The 16,469-nt window shown below is 32.1% G+C and overlaps 1 protein-coding gene across 1 annotated transcript in view; it reads right to left on the bottom strand.

The window, feature by feature from the left end:
* Positions 1–16,469, bottom strand: part of LOC139516698 (uncharacterized) — a 61,338-nt gene that overhangs the window by 12,526 nt on the left and 32,343 nt on the right. The window contains exons 15-23 of the mRNA XM_071306990.1: positions 15,758–16,072; positions 14,632–14,904; positions 13,389–13,547; positions 12,654–13,201; positions 8,954–9,019; positions 5,689–6,559; positions 3,253–4,442; positions 2,451–2,861; positions 1,323–1,419 (exon numbers count right to left, since the gene is read on the bottom strand). Of these exons, the coding sequence (XP_071163091.1) occupies positions 1,323–1,419; positions 2,451–2,861; positions 3,253–4,442; positions 5,689–6,559; positions 8,954–9,019; positions 12,654–13,201; positions 13,389–13,547; positions 14,632–14,904; positions 15,758–16,072 (3,930 nt within the window). The remainder of the gene's footprint in view (positions 1–1,322; positions 1,420–2,450; positions 2,862–3,252; positions 4,443–5,688; positions 6,560–8,953; positions 9,020–12,653; positions 13,202–13,388; positions 13,548–14,631; positions 14,905–15,757; positions 16,073–16,469) is intronic.

The following is a 16,469-nucleotide window of genomic DNA, read 5'->3' on the forward strand; positions in this document are numbered from 1 at the left end:
TCCCCATACGTGTAGGATTTAGTAGTTTGCTGTGAAGATAATTTTAACTAAAAATGTATTATTGACGGATGCACGTCATAATTTTTCCTCAGTGAACCTCTGACACTCTTTTAATGTTTTGTATACTTTAGACTACGTCACACAGTAACATATGTTATGACGAAGTTGTTGAGGTTCCAATTGTGGTAGAATTGTTGTCCAATCATAAAATTTGGAACAATTGTAATCCGTAATATAAATATAGGAGGATGAGTGCCAATGAAACAACTGTCTCATGTTCTTGTTTGGCTTTATAAATATTTTGATATGAGCGTCACTGATGAGTTTTATGTAGACGAAACGCGCGTCTGGCGTACCTAATTATAATCCTGGTACCTTTAATAACTACCAAGTCACAATTTGTAACACAAAACCTACACCGAACAGCAAGCTTTAAAGGGTCCCAAAAATGACATTTGTAAAACCATTCAAACGGGAAAACCAACGGTCCCAGCTATATATACATATATATTATCGAAAGGAATTATGTCTTTGTTACTGGACCTTTCAATTTTAAAATGTAATAGTGTATTAGCTACGAGTTTGACCAAAATAAATATGTGGGTTTTTGTTTTATTTCAATCATTTCTAAGGTATATATTTTTATATACATATTTGTTTGGTTTAATTTCGTCAAAATAAGCCCAACAAGAATGTGTCCATGGTGCACGGATGCCCGATCCGCACTATCATTTTCTATGTTCAGTTGACCGTGAAATTGGGGTTAAAAATCTAATTTGGCGTTAAAATTAGAAAGGTTATATCATTGGAATATGTGTTCTAAGTTTCAAGTTGATTGGACTTTTACTTCATCAAAAACTAGCTCGACCAAAAACTTTAAACAAAAACTTTAATCTGAAGCACGACAGACAAACGAACGGTACAACGGGCGGACGAACGAACGCACACACCAGAAAACATAATGCTCATAAATGGGACATAAAAAAACCTTCGCTAATGTATTTAATGGCTTGAAAGTTAATATTTTACTCATTTGAATTCATTTTAATGTTACCTGTTAACTTGATCGTTAGTGGAGAAGGATGAACGCGTGTTTATCATGTAGGTAATTCATTAAAAAGAAATATATTAGAACATTTAAAGTGAAACAATGGAACAAGCAGCAAGCTTGACATAAAGTTGAATTTATATACCACACTATAACTATAACTGAAACAGATTCTATTTTTTTTTCTCTTTCAATTTTGTGAAAAAAGATTTATTTTGTTTACATGTATAAAATTATCTTCATATAAAATGTATGCTAAATCCATTGTTTTTACCTGTTGACATTTGCAAAGGTATTTTTGATTCATTCTTGGAGTCTTTCTTTACAAGCTTTTCGAGAAACGATAAAACAACTCTCCATTCTTTTGTAGCCTGAAAATACATGTTATTTTGTTGACGGATTTCAAAATAAACATCAAAGTTTGTACAGTCAATTACTTTAACTTATTTATATAATATAGAACAAACCATTTAAACCCGTTACATCGCTGACAAATGACTGAATTTCATTGGTCTAACTTTAGCCGTAATGTTAAGTATTCGCATTGTCATCTAATTAAATTATGTAATGAAAAAGGTTATCATTTTTCTCCTGTTTCGATGGCGTTCTTTCTGTTCTTGGTTTCTTTTTTTTAATCACTATACTTTTCGTAGGCAGCTATACGGAAGTTAAAGTGGGAAAGAGATCGCTTTTCTTTGTGAAGAACCTAAGTGCTAATCACGACGATACTTAACTATTAGTTGCATACGATTCACCCACCATCTTGATTTTATTACGTAACAAAAGTCAGTTCTGATTGGTTTCGAGATTAGTTTGGTTATATTCTATTGGCATAAATCGATTATAGAATTGAGAATACCGTATGAAAATGAATAGATCCAACAAAAATGTATAGCAATATGGGCGCTGGATTTAATTTAATTGCTATATATCGCGGTGAATACACACTATTGAATAAGTGAAAACTTCTCATTTTTATCGAAGTTTCTTATAGATGACACACCATCGGTTTTTCTCATTATTGAAGAAAGTACAGTGCATTATCGTTGTTTACATTTGTGTCTTTTAGTCTCTGGTGAATAAATTTTTCATTATCACACCTTATCATGTTGATATACGTTTACGCATGGTTGAAAATATGCATGAATAAGTGTATGTTGTATCGTCGTAGTTCTCCTCTTATATTTGAGGTGTTTCCCTCAGTTTTATTTTGTAACCCGGATTTGTTTTTTTCTCAATCCGAACAGTGGTATACTACTGTTGCCTTTATTTGCTCATTTTGTAAAAGAAAGGACCAATATCTGTGTTTTCCCTTTCCCATTTTTTTAAAACTAAATTGATCATCAGAAATTCAGATGACTAACACTATTCAATGATTAATTACTTTAAAGACCATCGTTACCTCTGAATCGGTAAATATATTGTAAAGCAAAACATCATCAAATTCCAATCCTTTTGCCTCGTATAATGTAAGAATAAGTCCACTTTTCATTTCCTCTGGAATATTGTCACGTGCTTTGTCATTAACCACTAAAATCGCTTGATGTGCACCAAATTCAATTTTAGAGGTTTCTCTGACGTTTTCACATAAGATAAGACTCAGCGAATTAGAGGAAATCGTCTCGAGAAGAACTGGTTTCGGTCCTTTAAATAGACATTGATCACTTGGAAGACTGTCGAAGGAATCAGGAAACAAGTCTTTTAGAATATCAAGTACGCTTGTAGCCAAAGCTGTAATTCCTGAATGTGACCTATAGTTGTGCGGAAGCTCGTATATATGATCTGGTTGAACAGAAACCCCGACAGTTTTAACCTACAAATGTTGAAGCTCAGATTAAAATGTCTGTATTTAAGACAAATATGTTATTAAACCAAACACAATGTCATTAATGGTAAACGTTTTACAAGTTTTGATGAAACTCTTCAAAACCTCATTCCTATATTTTATCGACGTTCCTATATAGCTATTTAATTATAAGTCCTCATCGCAGGTCCTTGTTTCATCATAACTTTGACGTTTTTGTAAAACGAAATAAAAATTAAAGAAAATTGAACTTCATTATAATAAGTTTTTTTTTTATTTCAAAGCTTATAAAATCGATGTAGTTTATTTAAGGCATTAGAACCAGAGTTAAAAGACTACACATAAAGAACAGCATCAAACAGTTTTGTACTTTGATTTTATAATTTGAATTTAAACTTACTGATGAGTCCTTACTGGCGTAATGAAAAAGACTGACTAGATCTTTAAACCGGAATGCTATTCCTTTCATGATACTTTGAGCTGTGTCACCAGTCACAAACATTCCATGCGGACTTTCACAAAGTTTGATAAGCAGAAACAGTTCAGCCTGGGCAAAGTCCTGAGCTTCATCAACATATATTTCATTTACTTTCCATTTTGGATTTTTCTGTTTGCGAAATCTTTGATACAAATTTTGAACTAGATCTGTTTGATCGAACATATGTTTGTTTTGTCGAATATGTTCATATTCAAGGAAAAAAGAGTAAAGTATTTCTCTTTCATCGACGAAAGTTGGGGCTTGCTTCTTTCCTATTTCAAAATAGCTATTCTTATCCAAAAATCTTCCGCCATAGATTGCTTCATAAGACCCTTTGATAATAGACATAATTTCGGTCCAAACTAATGACGGGTGATATTTCCCTTTATGCTTTTTAAACTTTCCGATAATGCGAGGCCAAATAACATCTTCAAACACCTCGTAAGTCACTTCCCGTCTCGGATCAACTTTCTTCATACGAGTTTTTTTGTTTTCAACGAGAGTTATATTTTGATCTACCTCTTCTTCCTCTTCGTCACTTTCACTGTCATCACTGTACTCGTAATCAAATTCGTCATCTAAAATTATTTGCAAATCATCGATGTCCGTCCATCCTTGTATTTCAGACTTTAATCTCCCGTCAATATGTCTTTCAAAATAGTATGGAGGCCCTAAGGTAGCATCAATCATTAACCAAAAATGTTTAGCGGTAATAAACACTGGGTACTGAAGTTTTTTCATATCCTGAAAACGATTTGGCAATTCGTTATCTTTCGTTTGAAATAGTCGTGATGTAATTTCATCGCCTTCGACAAAACTTGTAAACATTTTCTGGACTTCCCTGCAAAGCACACCATTTTTTGTTATGAATATTTGACGTAATTCATCATTATTTTCATCACATCTCATCTCATCTTTGGCGTCTTTTTTTCCAATACTGCATTGATTACTTTCGTCTTCATCGCAAGCAGAAAAACTTTTGTTAAAACAAGCTTCACTGCTCTTTACATTCGTTTCACGAATTTCTGCATGCAAGCTCTCATCTACGACGTGGTCATTCATTGATTCCTGTTTATCAGGAAGAAAAGTTTCTCTACTATCTTCCGTCTTCTCTGGAAATGAAATACCAATCCTCAAAATGATAATGTAAATAATATGACATTTAAATTCTATATTGAGCAGTGTTGGTTTTTAAAGTATAAAATAGTTGAACATTATATAGAGAATAATACATGGCGAAATCCGTATCATATGTCGTATCATCCCGAGACATCAATATCAGCCCAAGGGCCTTTAGGCCCGAGGGATGATATTGGTCGAGGGTGATACGGCATGTGATACGGATTTTGCCATGTATTATACGCTTTATCATATATTTCAACAGAAGAGTATTATATTATATGAACTGTTTTCTGATCCATAGCACGGGATTACCTTCAGTTCTACTTTTGTCTTGTTTAAAAGGCCTTAAAAGAACTGCTCAATTACTTATCCGAAGCACCTGGGTTACCTTACAATTTGCGTGCTGTTGTTTTAAAAATACTTTGTTTATTATTGTATTTATTTGTGTGTTTTGTATTTTTTATAGTTGCATTTAGGGTGCCAAAAAATATGAAAACTTGACGTTCGTGACGTCACATACAATATGAAAACTTGACGGTCGTGACGTCACATACTAAACAATGACGTCATTCAAAAAACTGACCTATTTTGGGGAAACCAAAACTGACTTTATGTAAAAAAAACAAAAACAAAAAAGTAGGGGTGTGATAAAGGGTAGGGGTGTGATAAAGGGTATGCGATAAAGGGTGCGCATCAAAGTTGCGCGATATGGATTAAACAGCAGGCTTTTTATCAAATATGCAAAACTACTGTATTTACTACTAAACATATGATAAACTATGATATGAATCGACTAACAAATGTTTATGTATGCGATATTATAATGTTTGCTTTTCTGTAATGCAAATATCGTAAATAGAGGCGATTGTCTAGTTTGATATTCACTGTCCATATAATATTTGATCGTATGTTCTTTTACTTACCAGGCATGCAAGAGAGTTGTATATATAACTCATAAATCCCGCTTGAAGAAAAAAAGAATATAAACTCCAGCCTATTAAACATTGTACAAGCTATTATCAGAGCGAGTAGGGTATCACTACGAGTAAACTGTAAATGCATTGATAAAATCATGAATGGAAAGATTTCGTGAGGGTCGGTCTTTATTGGGATGCCCGGAAAGAACCACCGATATTCAGCATGTTATAAAAGAAATCGCTCATGAGCATTGGAAATTTAACAAGAATTAAACAGAATACAAAGTATATGATAGTATATTTTATAATAAACAAATACCTTTAAAATCGTCTGTATGTTCGATTTGTATATCGTCCGGTGTCGCTTGGTCAATAATCTTCGGCCACCAAAACTGTTGAAACCTGTACCAAAGGCGATAAACACAGCATGTTGTTTTGCCGGTTCCACTGCGACCAATCAAAACTATTGGTGCGTCGAATGGTAGGTTCGTTATCTGATATTCAACATCTGTGACTCGAAAAGGGAACTCTCCTTTCATCTGGTGCAAAATGTTTAATGCAACATTGGAAGAAAATGTATAGAACTTGATAGTACTGTACTCCGTCTCTTTTGAACTTGCAGGTGGAAAAAAAGATATTTCTTCAGCCAATTTCTCCTTGCCTTGATCTGATTCAACATAAATGTTTGGTGTTTTTAACTCGCGATTATCGTTTTGGTTGTTCTGTCGTGTGTTAAAATCAATATTCCGTGCTTTCATACCACAAAGTTTTTTCTGAATGAGACAAGATGCTCCTTTTTCGTGAGATTTCTCAATTGAACTTACAATTCTTTCCACGGCTTGATGGATGTTTTTATGTTCCATTACAACTTCCCAGATTCTGATAATATCTGTGTACACATTCACTTGTTGTTCACATCGCATTGTTAGTCGATCTGAAAATTGTTTACCTACTTCCCATATAAGTCTACTTGCAGATGATATTTTTGATTCAAAAAGTTTTATTCTACCAGAACCCGTCACTAACGGTTTGAAAAGATTTTTTGAGTAAATCCCAGAAGCCAAGGCGTTGACGATCTTCACTATTCTTTCCTTATACACTTTCTTAATTCGATTACTTTGTAGACTTTTTAAAACACCAGAAGTGCATTCAACTTCCCATTGTTTCCCCTCTAAGCTCCCATGCCAGATCTATAAAATATATTTCAAATAGGATAAAAACAAATAAGGTATAATTTTGTATATGTCCAAACTTTAACAATCATGTTAAAAAAATTAATGTTTTAGGCTGCAACAAGTATGAATTAATCCCATGACTACCACATCACAAAAATTTAAAATAAAAACCTGGAATCTTTATGGTTATTAATAAACTTGTTTAAAGTTTTATAGGAAGGCTTATAATTGTATTTTCATGTGTACCAAAGTTGACCTTTACATGTGTTGGATGTTCTACCTTTTTTTAATTCTAAAATGTTTATGTTCTGAAAATTTTACAATTAGATTTTCATGTCAATGTTTTGGCACACCTGATAATTTTTTGCATAGTAACATGCTGTATTGTTCGCATTAGAACTATATCGGCTATCTTCTATACTATCCAACCGATAATACTCATAAGAAAACCAATATAACACATAATTCAGTAATTGTGTGATACTATTCCATCTCGGCTGGCTGGCTGAAGAAAACTCAAAATATACTGTTTTGATATAGGAATATTATTTAAAAGAATTGCTTTACTTTACATAAACATTTTGAGTTTAAGGTAGGAAGAGTTAAAGATGTTCATACATCATATATTAACTCGATACAAAAATGATATTCAAGAACTCACAAGGTGATTTTGTCGTATACAAGGTTGAAGACATTAAATTTAAGACACTAGTGGTAACACATACTGTATCTAAAAAGGCTAATTTTTTTTATCATAGATAATGCTTTATACATCGTTATTCTTTTTATTTTAAAAACTGTCAATATTTTAATAAACCAGCATTTAAATAATCTCAAAATATTCCATACTGTTACTGAAACAAAAACCGATAATCTGAATTTCTTAAAAGATTCCATACAGCATTTTGACTACGCTCACACAACGATGGTAGTTTTTGTTTAACTTCTGACTGCCCTTCATATCATAAAGCCCTTTGATGTTGTATACAATTGCCTGAACTCGTTCTTCTAAAGTGAATATACTATTGATTGACATATAAAAGCATACTATAAACCACAGCTGTATAGACTATTAGACTTTGGAATGCTTCCCTAACAATGAATAATGTTTATAAGTTCTATGCCAAAGTATAGAATTTTAATGATTGAAGAATATTCTTGTCGAAAGTAGAATTATGTTGAATGTTAGTTTATCGCAACAATGTCATATTATTATTTTTTTAAATCCTTCAATTGTGATATTAAATAATAACTCGTTTAAGAAAAATCTCAGTATAATTCATTATGTTTATATTACAATATTCAAAACAATGTTCTGCGTGTTTAGTTAAGCAGACTATTTACCGGGTTTGTAATAACATGAGCAACACGACGGGTGTCACATTAAGCAAAAAACCGTAAATATAATTGGTATGATAGATCAACAGTTTGCTTCATCAAAAGTCAAAATGTCACCAATAACTTAAAACATAAGATAATATGCTCTATGCCCTTTAGATAATTACATTTTTAGAATAAAAAACCCGATATATGACAGAATGTATATATTAGTTGCAAGACGTTGCTGTTGCTACTAAACCATAACACACTAAAAACACTTCACCATGTAAAAATATATTCATATAAACACAGAAATGTCAAAGCATATTGAATAAGACAATTGATTTAATTTTCATGTATCAATATTTATTTCAGCCGCATGATCATTTGTTTAGATGTTTTTGTATTCTGTTTAATTGTCCCCTTTAAAATTGTTATACGATGATGACCGATCTACCCATATTTTGACTTTTTATTTATTGTGTCTGTTTAGTTAACGCATCAATGTAAATATAACGGAATTCGATGAGACTGTCATCAAAGTGAGAGGATTAGCGCTATAAAACCAGGTTTAATCCACCATTTTCTACGTTTGAAAATGCCTGTACCAAAACCAGGTTTAATCCACCATTTTCTACGTTTGAAAATGCCTGAACCAAGTCAGGAATATGACAGTTCTTGTCCATTCGTTTTTGATGCGTTTTGTTATTTGAAATTTCCATGTGATTATGGACTTACAAATTGATTTTCTTCTAAGTTCAGTATTTTTGTGATTTTACTTTTTGTTCAAATAGATAAAAAAAAAGTGTTAAATACAATTAAGTTCGTTTTTTTTTTATTTCTTTTTTATTTTGTTATGGCAATGCAAGCACCTATCTTCTATTCTATTAAAACATGTTATTAATCAATGGCATTTGGAAATGTCTCTGGATACATTGTATTGCATTTAAGAAATATCTAAGAGATAAGTGTAGCCTTGTCTGATGATTATTCCATATACAAGCGCATATATTTAAAAGAAGATAAATATAAATATAAATATGAGTTTTCAAAACTGAAAATTAATTCTTTTTTTCTTTGTCAACTTACTCCTAAATCCATCTGATCAATTTCTGATTCATCAACATCTTCATTGTCTACAGGTATTTTTTCAACCTAAAAGGAAAACACTTTGATAATCATCCGATGATTTATTCAGTTTAACGCATATCTTAAAAGAAAAATACTAAAATTAAAACATTTCAATATGATATGGTTTATTTCTTAGGAAAATCAAAGTTTCAGACGAAAAAATATATATAAGTTTTGTTTTATGCTCTGATTTATAGTTCCTAAAAGGTGACGGGTTTGAGTATTTCCGCTTTTTTTGCCATTTCAGGATCCAAATAATGGCTCTTAACAGACTTCATTTGTTTGTGATATGTTCTTTAGATCGAGCGTATAGTCAAAACTAATATACTATTGAAAAGGGGTGTGGGTTATATGTCAAAGTCATGATTACTCGATAACACAATAAAGCAGGAAAAGACTAAGGTATTGTACAAAAAGAGGTGGAAGATACCGTAAGGATGACAGTTCTTGTCCATTCGTTTTTGATGCGTTTTGTTAGTTGATTTTGCCATGTGATAATTTGACTTTCCGAATTGATTTTCCTATAAGTTCAGTATTTTTGTGATCTTACTTTTTATGTATGCAAGCATTTTTAAAGGAGGGAAACAGGGTGCATCAACAGGTTAAGCGTCACCTGATATGCGTGCTTCAACTTCGCCAATTCACATTCAGTGAAAACGCTACAATCACGTAACTTACAAGCCAGACGACTATAATGGTGTTCAAAAATCTAAGACTTCGAGGTTATGTCGCTAATGTATCTCATTATGAGCAGATTCCACATTTTTTAATTTTACTTTGGACTGCTGGGAAATGAGGGTTAATGCGTGACAAAACATTATTAGAATACTTGAAATGAAGTTAAACTAGAGGCTTTTAAGAGCCTGTGTCGCTCACCTTGGTCTATGTGCATATTAAACAAAGGACACAGATGGATTCATGAAAACAATGTGTTTTGGTGATGGTGATGTGTTTGAAGTTCTTACTTTACTGAACGTTCTTGTTACTTACAATTATCTCTATCTATAATGAACTTTGCCCATTAGTAAAAGAGGAAATTATTTTGTAAAAATTTACAAAAATTAACTAAATTAATGAAAATTGTTGAAAATTGACTATAAAGGGCAATAACTCCTTAAGGGGTCAACTGACCATTTTGATCATGTTGACTTATTTGTAGATCTTACTATGCTGAACATTATTGGTGTTTACAGTTTATCTCTATCTATAATAGTATTCAAGATGATAACAAAAAAACGTCAAATTTCCTAAAAAATTACCAATTGGGGGCAGCAACCCAACAACCAGTTATCCAATTCATCTGAATTCCAGGGCAGATAGATATTGACTTGATAAACAATTTAACCCTGTAAGATTTGCTCTAAATGCTATGGTTTCAGAGTTATAAGCCAAAATGTACATTTTACCCCTGTTCTATTTTTAGCCATGGCGGCCATCTCGGTTGGCTGGCTTGGTCACCGCACACATTTTTAAACTAGACACCACAATAATGATTGTGGCCAAGTTTGGTTAAATTTGGTCCTGTAGTTTCAGAGAAGAAGATTTTTGTAAAAGATTACAAAAATGTATGAAAATTAAAAAAAAAATGACTATAAAGGGCAATAACTCCTTAAGGGATCAACTGACCATGTTTGTCATTTGACTTATTTGTAGATCTTACTTTGCTGAACATTATTGCTGTTCACAGTTTATCTCTATCTATAATAGTATTCAAAAAAAAATAACCAAAAACGACAAAATTTCTTTAAAATTACTAATTCAGGCACAGCAACTCAACAACCGGTTGTCCGATTCATCTGAAAATTTCAGGGCAGATATATATTGACTTTATAAACAATTTAACCCTTGTCAGATTTGCTCTAAATGCTTTGGTTTCAGAGTTATAAGCCAAAATCTACATTTTACCCCTATGTTCAATTTTTAGCCATGGCGGCTATCTTGGTTGGTTGGCTAGGTCACCGCACACATTTTTTAAACTGAAAGCCCCAATGATGATTGTGGCCAAGTTTGGTTAAATTTGGCCCTGTAGTTTCAGAGAAGATTTTTGTAAAAGATTACACAAATTTATGAAAATTAAAAAAATAATGACTATAAAGGGCAATAACTCCTTAGGGAATCAACTGACCATTTTGGTCATGTTGACTACTTAATTATAGATCTTACTCTGATGAACATTTTTGCTATTTACAGTTTATCTCTATCTATAATAGTATTCAAAATAATAACCAAAAACGACAATTTTTTTTTAAATTACCAATTCAGGGACAACAACCCAACAACCGATTGTCTGATTCATCTGAAAATTTTAGATCAGATAGATCTTCACTTGATAAACAATTTTATCCCGTCAGATTTCCTCTAAATGCTTTGGTTTCAGAGATATAAGCCAAAATCTACATTTTACCTCTATGTTCTATTTTTATACGCCCGTCTTTTAGACGGGACGTATTATGGTATACCGTTGTCCGTCCGTCCGTCTGTCCGTCCGTCCGTCCGTCCGTCCGTCGTCCACACTTCGGACAATAACTCAAAAACACTTTCACCAATTTCCATCAAACTTAAGTGAATTGTTTATATCTATTGATGTAAGCTCCCTTTCAATTTTTATAAACAGATTTTAAGTTTTGGATTTATGGGGCTTTATTCATAAAAAAAAGGGGGATTTTCAACACTTCGGACAATAACTCAAAAAGGCTTTCACCAATGTCCATGAAACTTTGGTGAATTGTTTATATCTATTGATGTAAGCTCCCTTTCAATTTTTATAAATTTCAGATTTTAAGTTTTGGATTTATGGGGCTTTATTCATAAAAAAAAGGGGGATTTTCAACACTTCGGACAATAACTCAAAAAGGCTTTCACCAATGTCCATGAAACTTTGGTGAATTGTTTATATCTATTGATGTAAGCTCCTTTTCAATTTTTATAAATTTCAGATTTTACATTTCCGTGTTATGAATTTTTATGTTTAAAAAAAGGGGGGATTTTCCAATTTTGGGACAATAACTTACACTTTCACAAAATTTTATGCAACTTTGATAAATTATTTATATCTATTGACATAAGCTCCCTTTCCATTTTTATAAATTTTAGATTTTACGTTTTCTTAAGTAATGAATTTTTATACTTAAAAAAGGGGGATTTTATGAAACTTTGGTGAATATATTAATGTAACATCCCTTTTGATTTATATATATATTTCTAGTTGATCATATAAATTCATTTAAAGTATAAAAGACAAGTTAAAAGAGCAACGGGCGTATCATGCGCTAAAGCGGAGCCCTTTATTAGCCATGGCGGCCATCTTGGTTGGTTATTTGGCCTGGTCACCGGACACATTTTTTAAACTAGATACACCAATGATGATTGTGGCCAAGTTTGGTTAAATTTGGCCCTGTAGTTTCAGAGTAGAAGATTTTAGTAAAAGTTAACAACGACGACGGACGACGGACGCGAAGTGATGAGAAAAGCTCACTTGGCCCTATGGGCCAGGTGAGCTAAAAACTAGTTTTGGCTTTTAGAATTGTTTGTATGAATTTTACTTCATATGAGAACAAAAACAAGTCAGACAAAAGCCAAATGAGTAAAACTGTTCTAATTGCATCAAGTTGGTTCACACGCCAAATAGTCTGTTTACCTAGTGAAAAATTTAACTTACATTTATTTCTTTGCACGGATCTCCACTTGAATGATCCAATATGGATTGTTTTGGACTAACGGAATCTATCAGTTTTCGAATTTGTAAAAGATATGATTCATTTGTTAGTTTTGGTTTGCTGTCAATACTTTTATCATATTGCGTCGGTTTATCTTTAATACGTTCCATGTTCAAAACAGATGTGTCTTGCCTTTTCTCTACGGTTGGCTTAGGAATTGTAGGTTCATCAGTTGTCTTTTTTTGTTTTTCAGCAGTTTTCATTTGGCTTGTGTCGTATTCAACTGCTTTCTGGAGGATTTTGTAACGAGGATCGCTCGCTTTAAGATAATCGAGAGGCAATTTCCCGTCCTTGTTCTGTACTTTACATGGAACACGTTTCTGTTGTAATAGTACAGCCACTTGTATCAATTTGGTGTTATATGTTTCTTTAGCAACTAAATGAAAAAGCGTGTTTTCATTTATGTCTAACTGCTTTGGATCCAACCTTGCATACTTATCTGGATTTTTAGCATATAATTCCAGACATTTGTTGAAAACAGAGAAGTTTCCTGCAATGGAACAAAACGTGCATTTATTTAAAAAAAGTCAACGTCATTAACAATGTACGGACACTGTTTTCGTATCAAGAAGGTATAAAGGGTTTTAATTATATACAAATGTACTGTTCTCTTTACTGAATATTTCAGAAAACAAACGAATTTATATATTGGTGGTATATTAAAGAAATAAACTTACCTGGATCTTTATGCAATCCAAGAAATAATGCAGAATGAATAGGAGTACTGCAGGGTTCAAGATTTAAGTATTGAGGATCACAATGATAATGACAGATCAGTGTATTGAGCAAGTTATACCACTGTCTATCAACAGCATTTGTTATACAAATCTGGCCACCTACAAATAAATAAAGGTTAACAATATAATATCAAAGTAATAATAAAACATTTTTGTGTTTCCTAATCTGATTTCTATGAATTATTGTAGCTGTTTTTCGTCATTGATTATGTATTATAACTAGATACTATGTGTCATACACAATACCATGATTGGCATTTGCTTGTGGAACAGGAAACACTAAGTACCCTCTCAATCATAGTAGTCAATTTCCTGTTAATGGTTGTGTTAATTTTATTATGTTCAGGTTTTATTTTCTATGATGTTTATTTAGGTTTTTTTTTTAAAAATATTTTCTTATTTTGTCACTTATTTTATTCTATTAATCTTTCTTGATATTAACGTACACGGAAATTAATGCAGAAAGTAATAATGAAATGTTCTTTAGAAAATCACAGAAATTATCTTTTTTCCAAATCATATAGTCTTATATAAATTTCTCTATACAAATCACAAATTAAGGTCATTAAATGCGTCGCATTTATCAACTTGGATGCATTGTTTTCATATTTTAAACGTTATTGTACAATATTCTTTATATATCAAGCATCCATTTGCTAGTTTACGAAATTTATGCTTTTTGAAGGAGAGACACATACAGTAAGTCATTCTTGTGGCCAATGATTGTATTACGTATGCATTATACAATTAGTAGCGGACAAATAGTTATAGTATTAAGCATATCTTATTACTCATGATATTTTCTGATATGTAACTACTACCCCACTATTGTAACACTTGATGCCGGGATCTATCAACATGAAACTAAAATTCGTTCAAATTAGTGGTAAGTGCAACTGAAACGTTATTTGTTAATGCTCTGTGCTGAAGGTTTCAATGTCATTTGAAGATGGAAGAGAGAATCAATTTACTATAGAGGTTTTTTTTAAACTTGAAAATTGAGTGAGTGTCATGAATTATTCAATTAATGCCGCATCCAATTTTCTTAGTTTAGTTTTAATGATTTTATGCATATCTTTTTTTGAGATATATTATAAATTATGTATTTGAAAAGTTTCTTATATAAAAGTCATTGTATAAAAAATAATTTTACAAATATTTACATCACATGTGTAAACTTTACCTCGGTCTACCCTTCCACCATTCCGGAGAAAGCAGTCTACTACCTTCTCAATTAAGTTTGGAGATTGCTCATTTGGAAATTCTTTATCTAGGTGAGCTATTAATTGTTCAATTTGTATTGCAGATGCAAATCCAGAAAGACTCAGTATGCCATGCTTCCTGTTATGTGTTGTTACCAATTGGTATAATTGCATCCATTTTTCTTGCTCTAATAAATGATGCAATACCTTCTCAAATTGTTTTTGAGCTATTCTGCATAATTCGTCGGGAATTTCTGAAACGAATTTGTGTTTAATCTGTAGTGATACTGGAGCTTACACGGTCAGATTGTTTAATTCAAATCTGATTGATATTCATTATACTTCATATGTACCAGAAATAATCGATAAAGTAATGTTAAAAAAATCGACTCTTTAATCTATTTCATACGCCAGCGCTTTAAGAATATTGAAGATGTCGCTTTTGCAAAAAACTCATTAGCCGCGAGATGCGCGTTTCGTCTTCTCCAGATTCATCTCGCAAAACTAATTCTGAAGTTGAGAAGCTTTGAAAACAAATACTTTTTTACTAAGGCCGTTGGTTTTACCTGTTCTATTTTTTTTAAATAATAAACAATCGCAAACCTTTATTCTTTTGCGTTATTAATAATATATTGAATTTGTGCATAGAAAAGTCTGCCCAATTATATATTAATTAAAAGATGTAAAGTACACTATTAAGAGAAAGAATCAATATACACAATCCGACAACCTTCATTGTATGTAACTTAATTACCAAGATATAAAACATAGTTATTGATTTGAATTCCATTTTGTTATTGAATCACGTTATCCTGTACCTTGATCATTTTGCAGCAGATTTCATTCATTCACACCGATAGAGCAGTAAGACTCGATACGTGGAATGTGAAATTATATCAACTTCCCAAGTGAGAGAGACGAAAGTAATAATTTGCTGTTGATGGGTAAACGTACTATCGTTATCCCAATTAATTTTTAATTTCAGTTCATTCTTTATGCCCACATAATATAGTTCATAACTTGCTACATTCTATTAAAATTATAGATGGGCGTTTTTTGTCTTTCCAGTGCATATTGTCATAAAAAATCTGATACAAGTTTACTTACCGAAATCTGATGTTTTAGCAAGAAAGTCAGAAATCATTAAAACTGATTCCTTTTCTATTTGTTTGTGCCTCGGAGATCTATGTTTAGACCTAATAAGTCTTATCAGATCTTTGAATGCTAGTGATGGATCTTCTAAGATTATGGCTTTGCATTTATTAAACGTGTCCTGACATGGTTTGCATTTATCTTCAACCTCATTATTTTGTTCTTCGCGTTTATGGATTTGATTTTCTGTTTGCTGTTTTTGATTTAATGCTGCATCTGACTTTAGTTGTGTTGCTGGTGAATTTGCTCTACCATGATGGTCTGGTTTGTCTATAAATATAACATAAAACTGACTCTATGATAAAAGTGCAAAGAATGACGATGACTGTTCACATTTGAACCTTAACCAGGTGTACAAAACTATCTCTAAATGATTAATTGTTAGGCATTAAGTTAAAACTTGATGTGTGCTGCTTATGCATATTTACCCCATAGCGATCTGGTTTGTTATTTTATATATATAAATGTAAATACTGAAAAACACGCAAAATATGCATATGACAAAACTGTTAGTTATGAAACAGACCTGGGATTTGTCATAGCTCCACTCTTCGTAACACAATCCTATTCTATTTTGCATGATTGAGACAAACCCCTATGCAAATCATTCTTTTTTTGCTTGCAAGTAGTAGCACAACAGATACCACTGGTGGAGCAGAAACTGTTT

This window comes from Mytilus edulis, chromosome 1, assembly GCF_963676685.1.
Source record: "Mytilus edulis chromosome 1, xbMytEdul2.2, whole genome shotgun sequence".
NCBI classification, from domain to species: domain Eukaryota; kingdom Metazoa; phylum Mollusca; class Bivalvia; order Mytilida; family Mytilidae; genus Mytilus; species Mytilus edulis.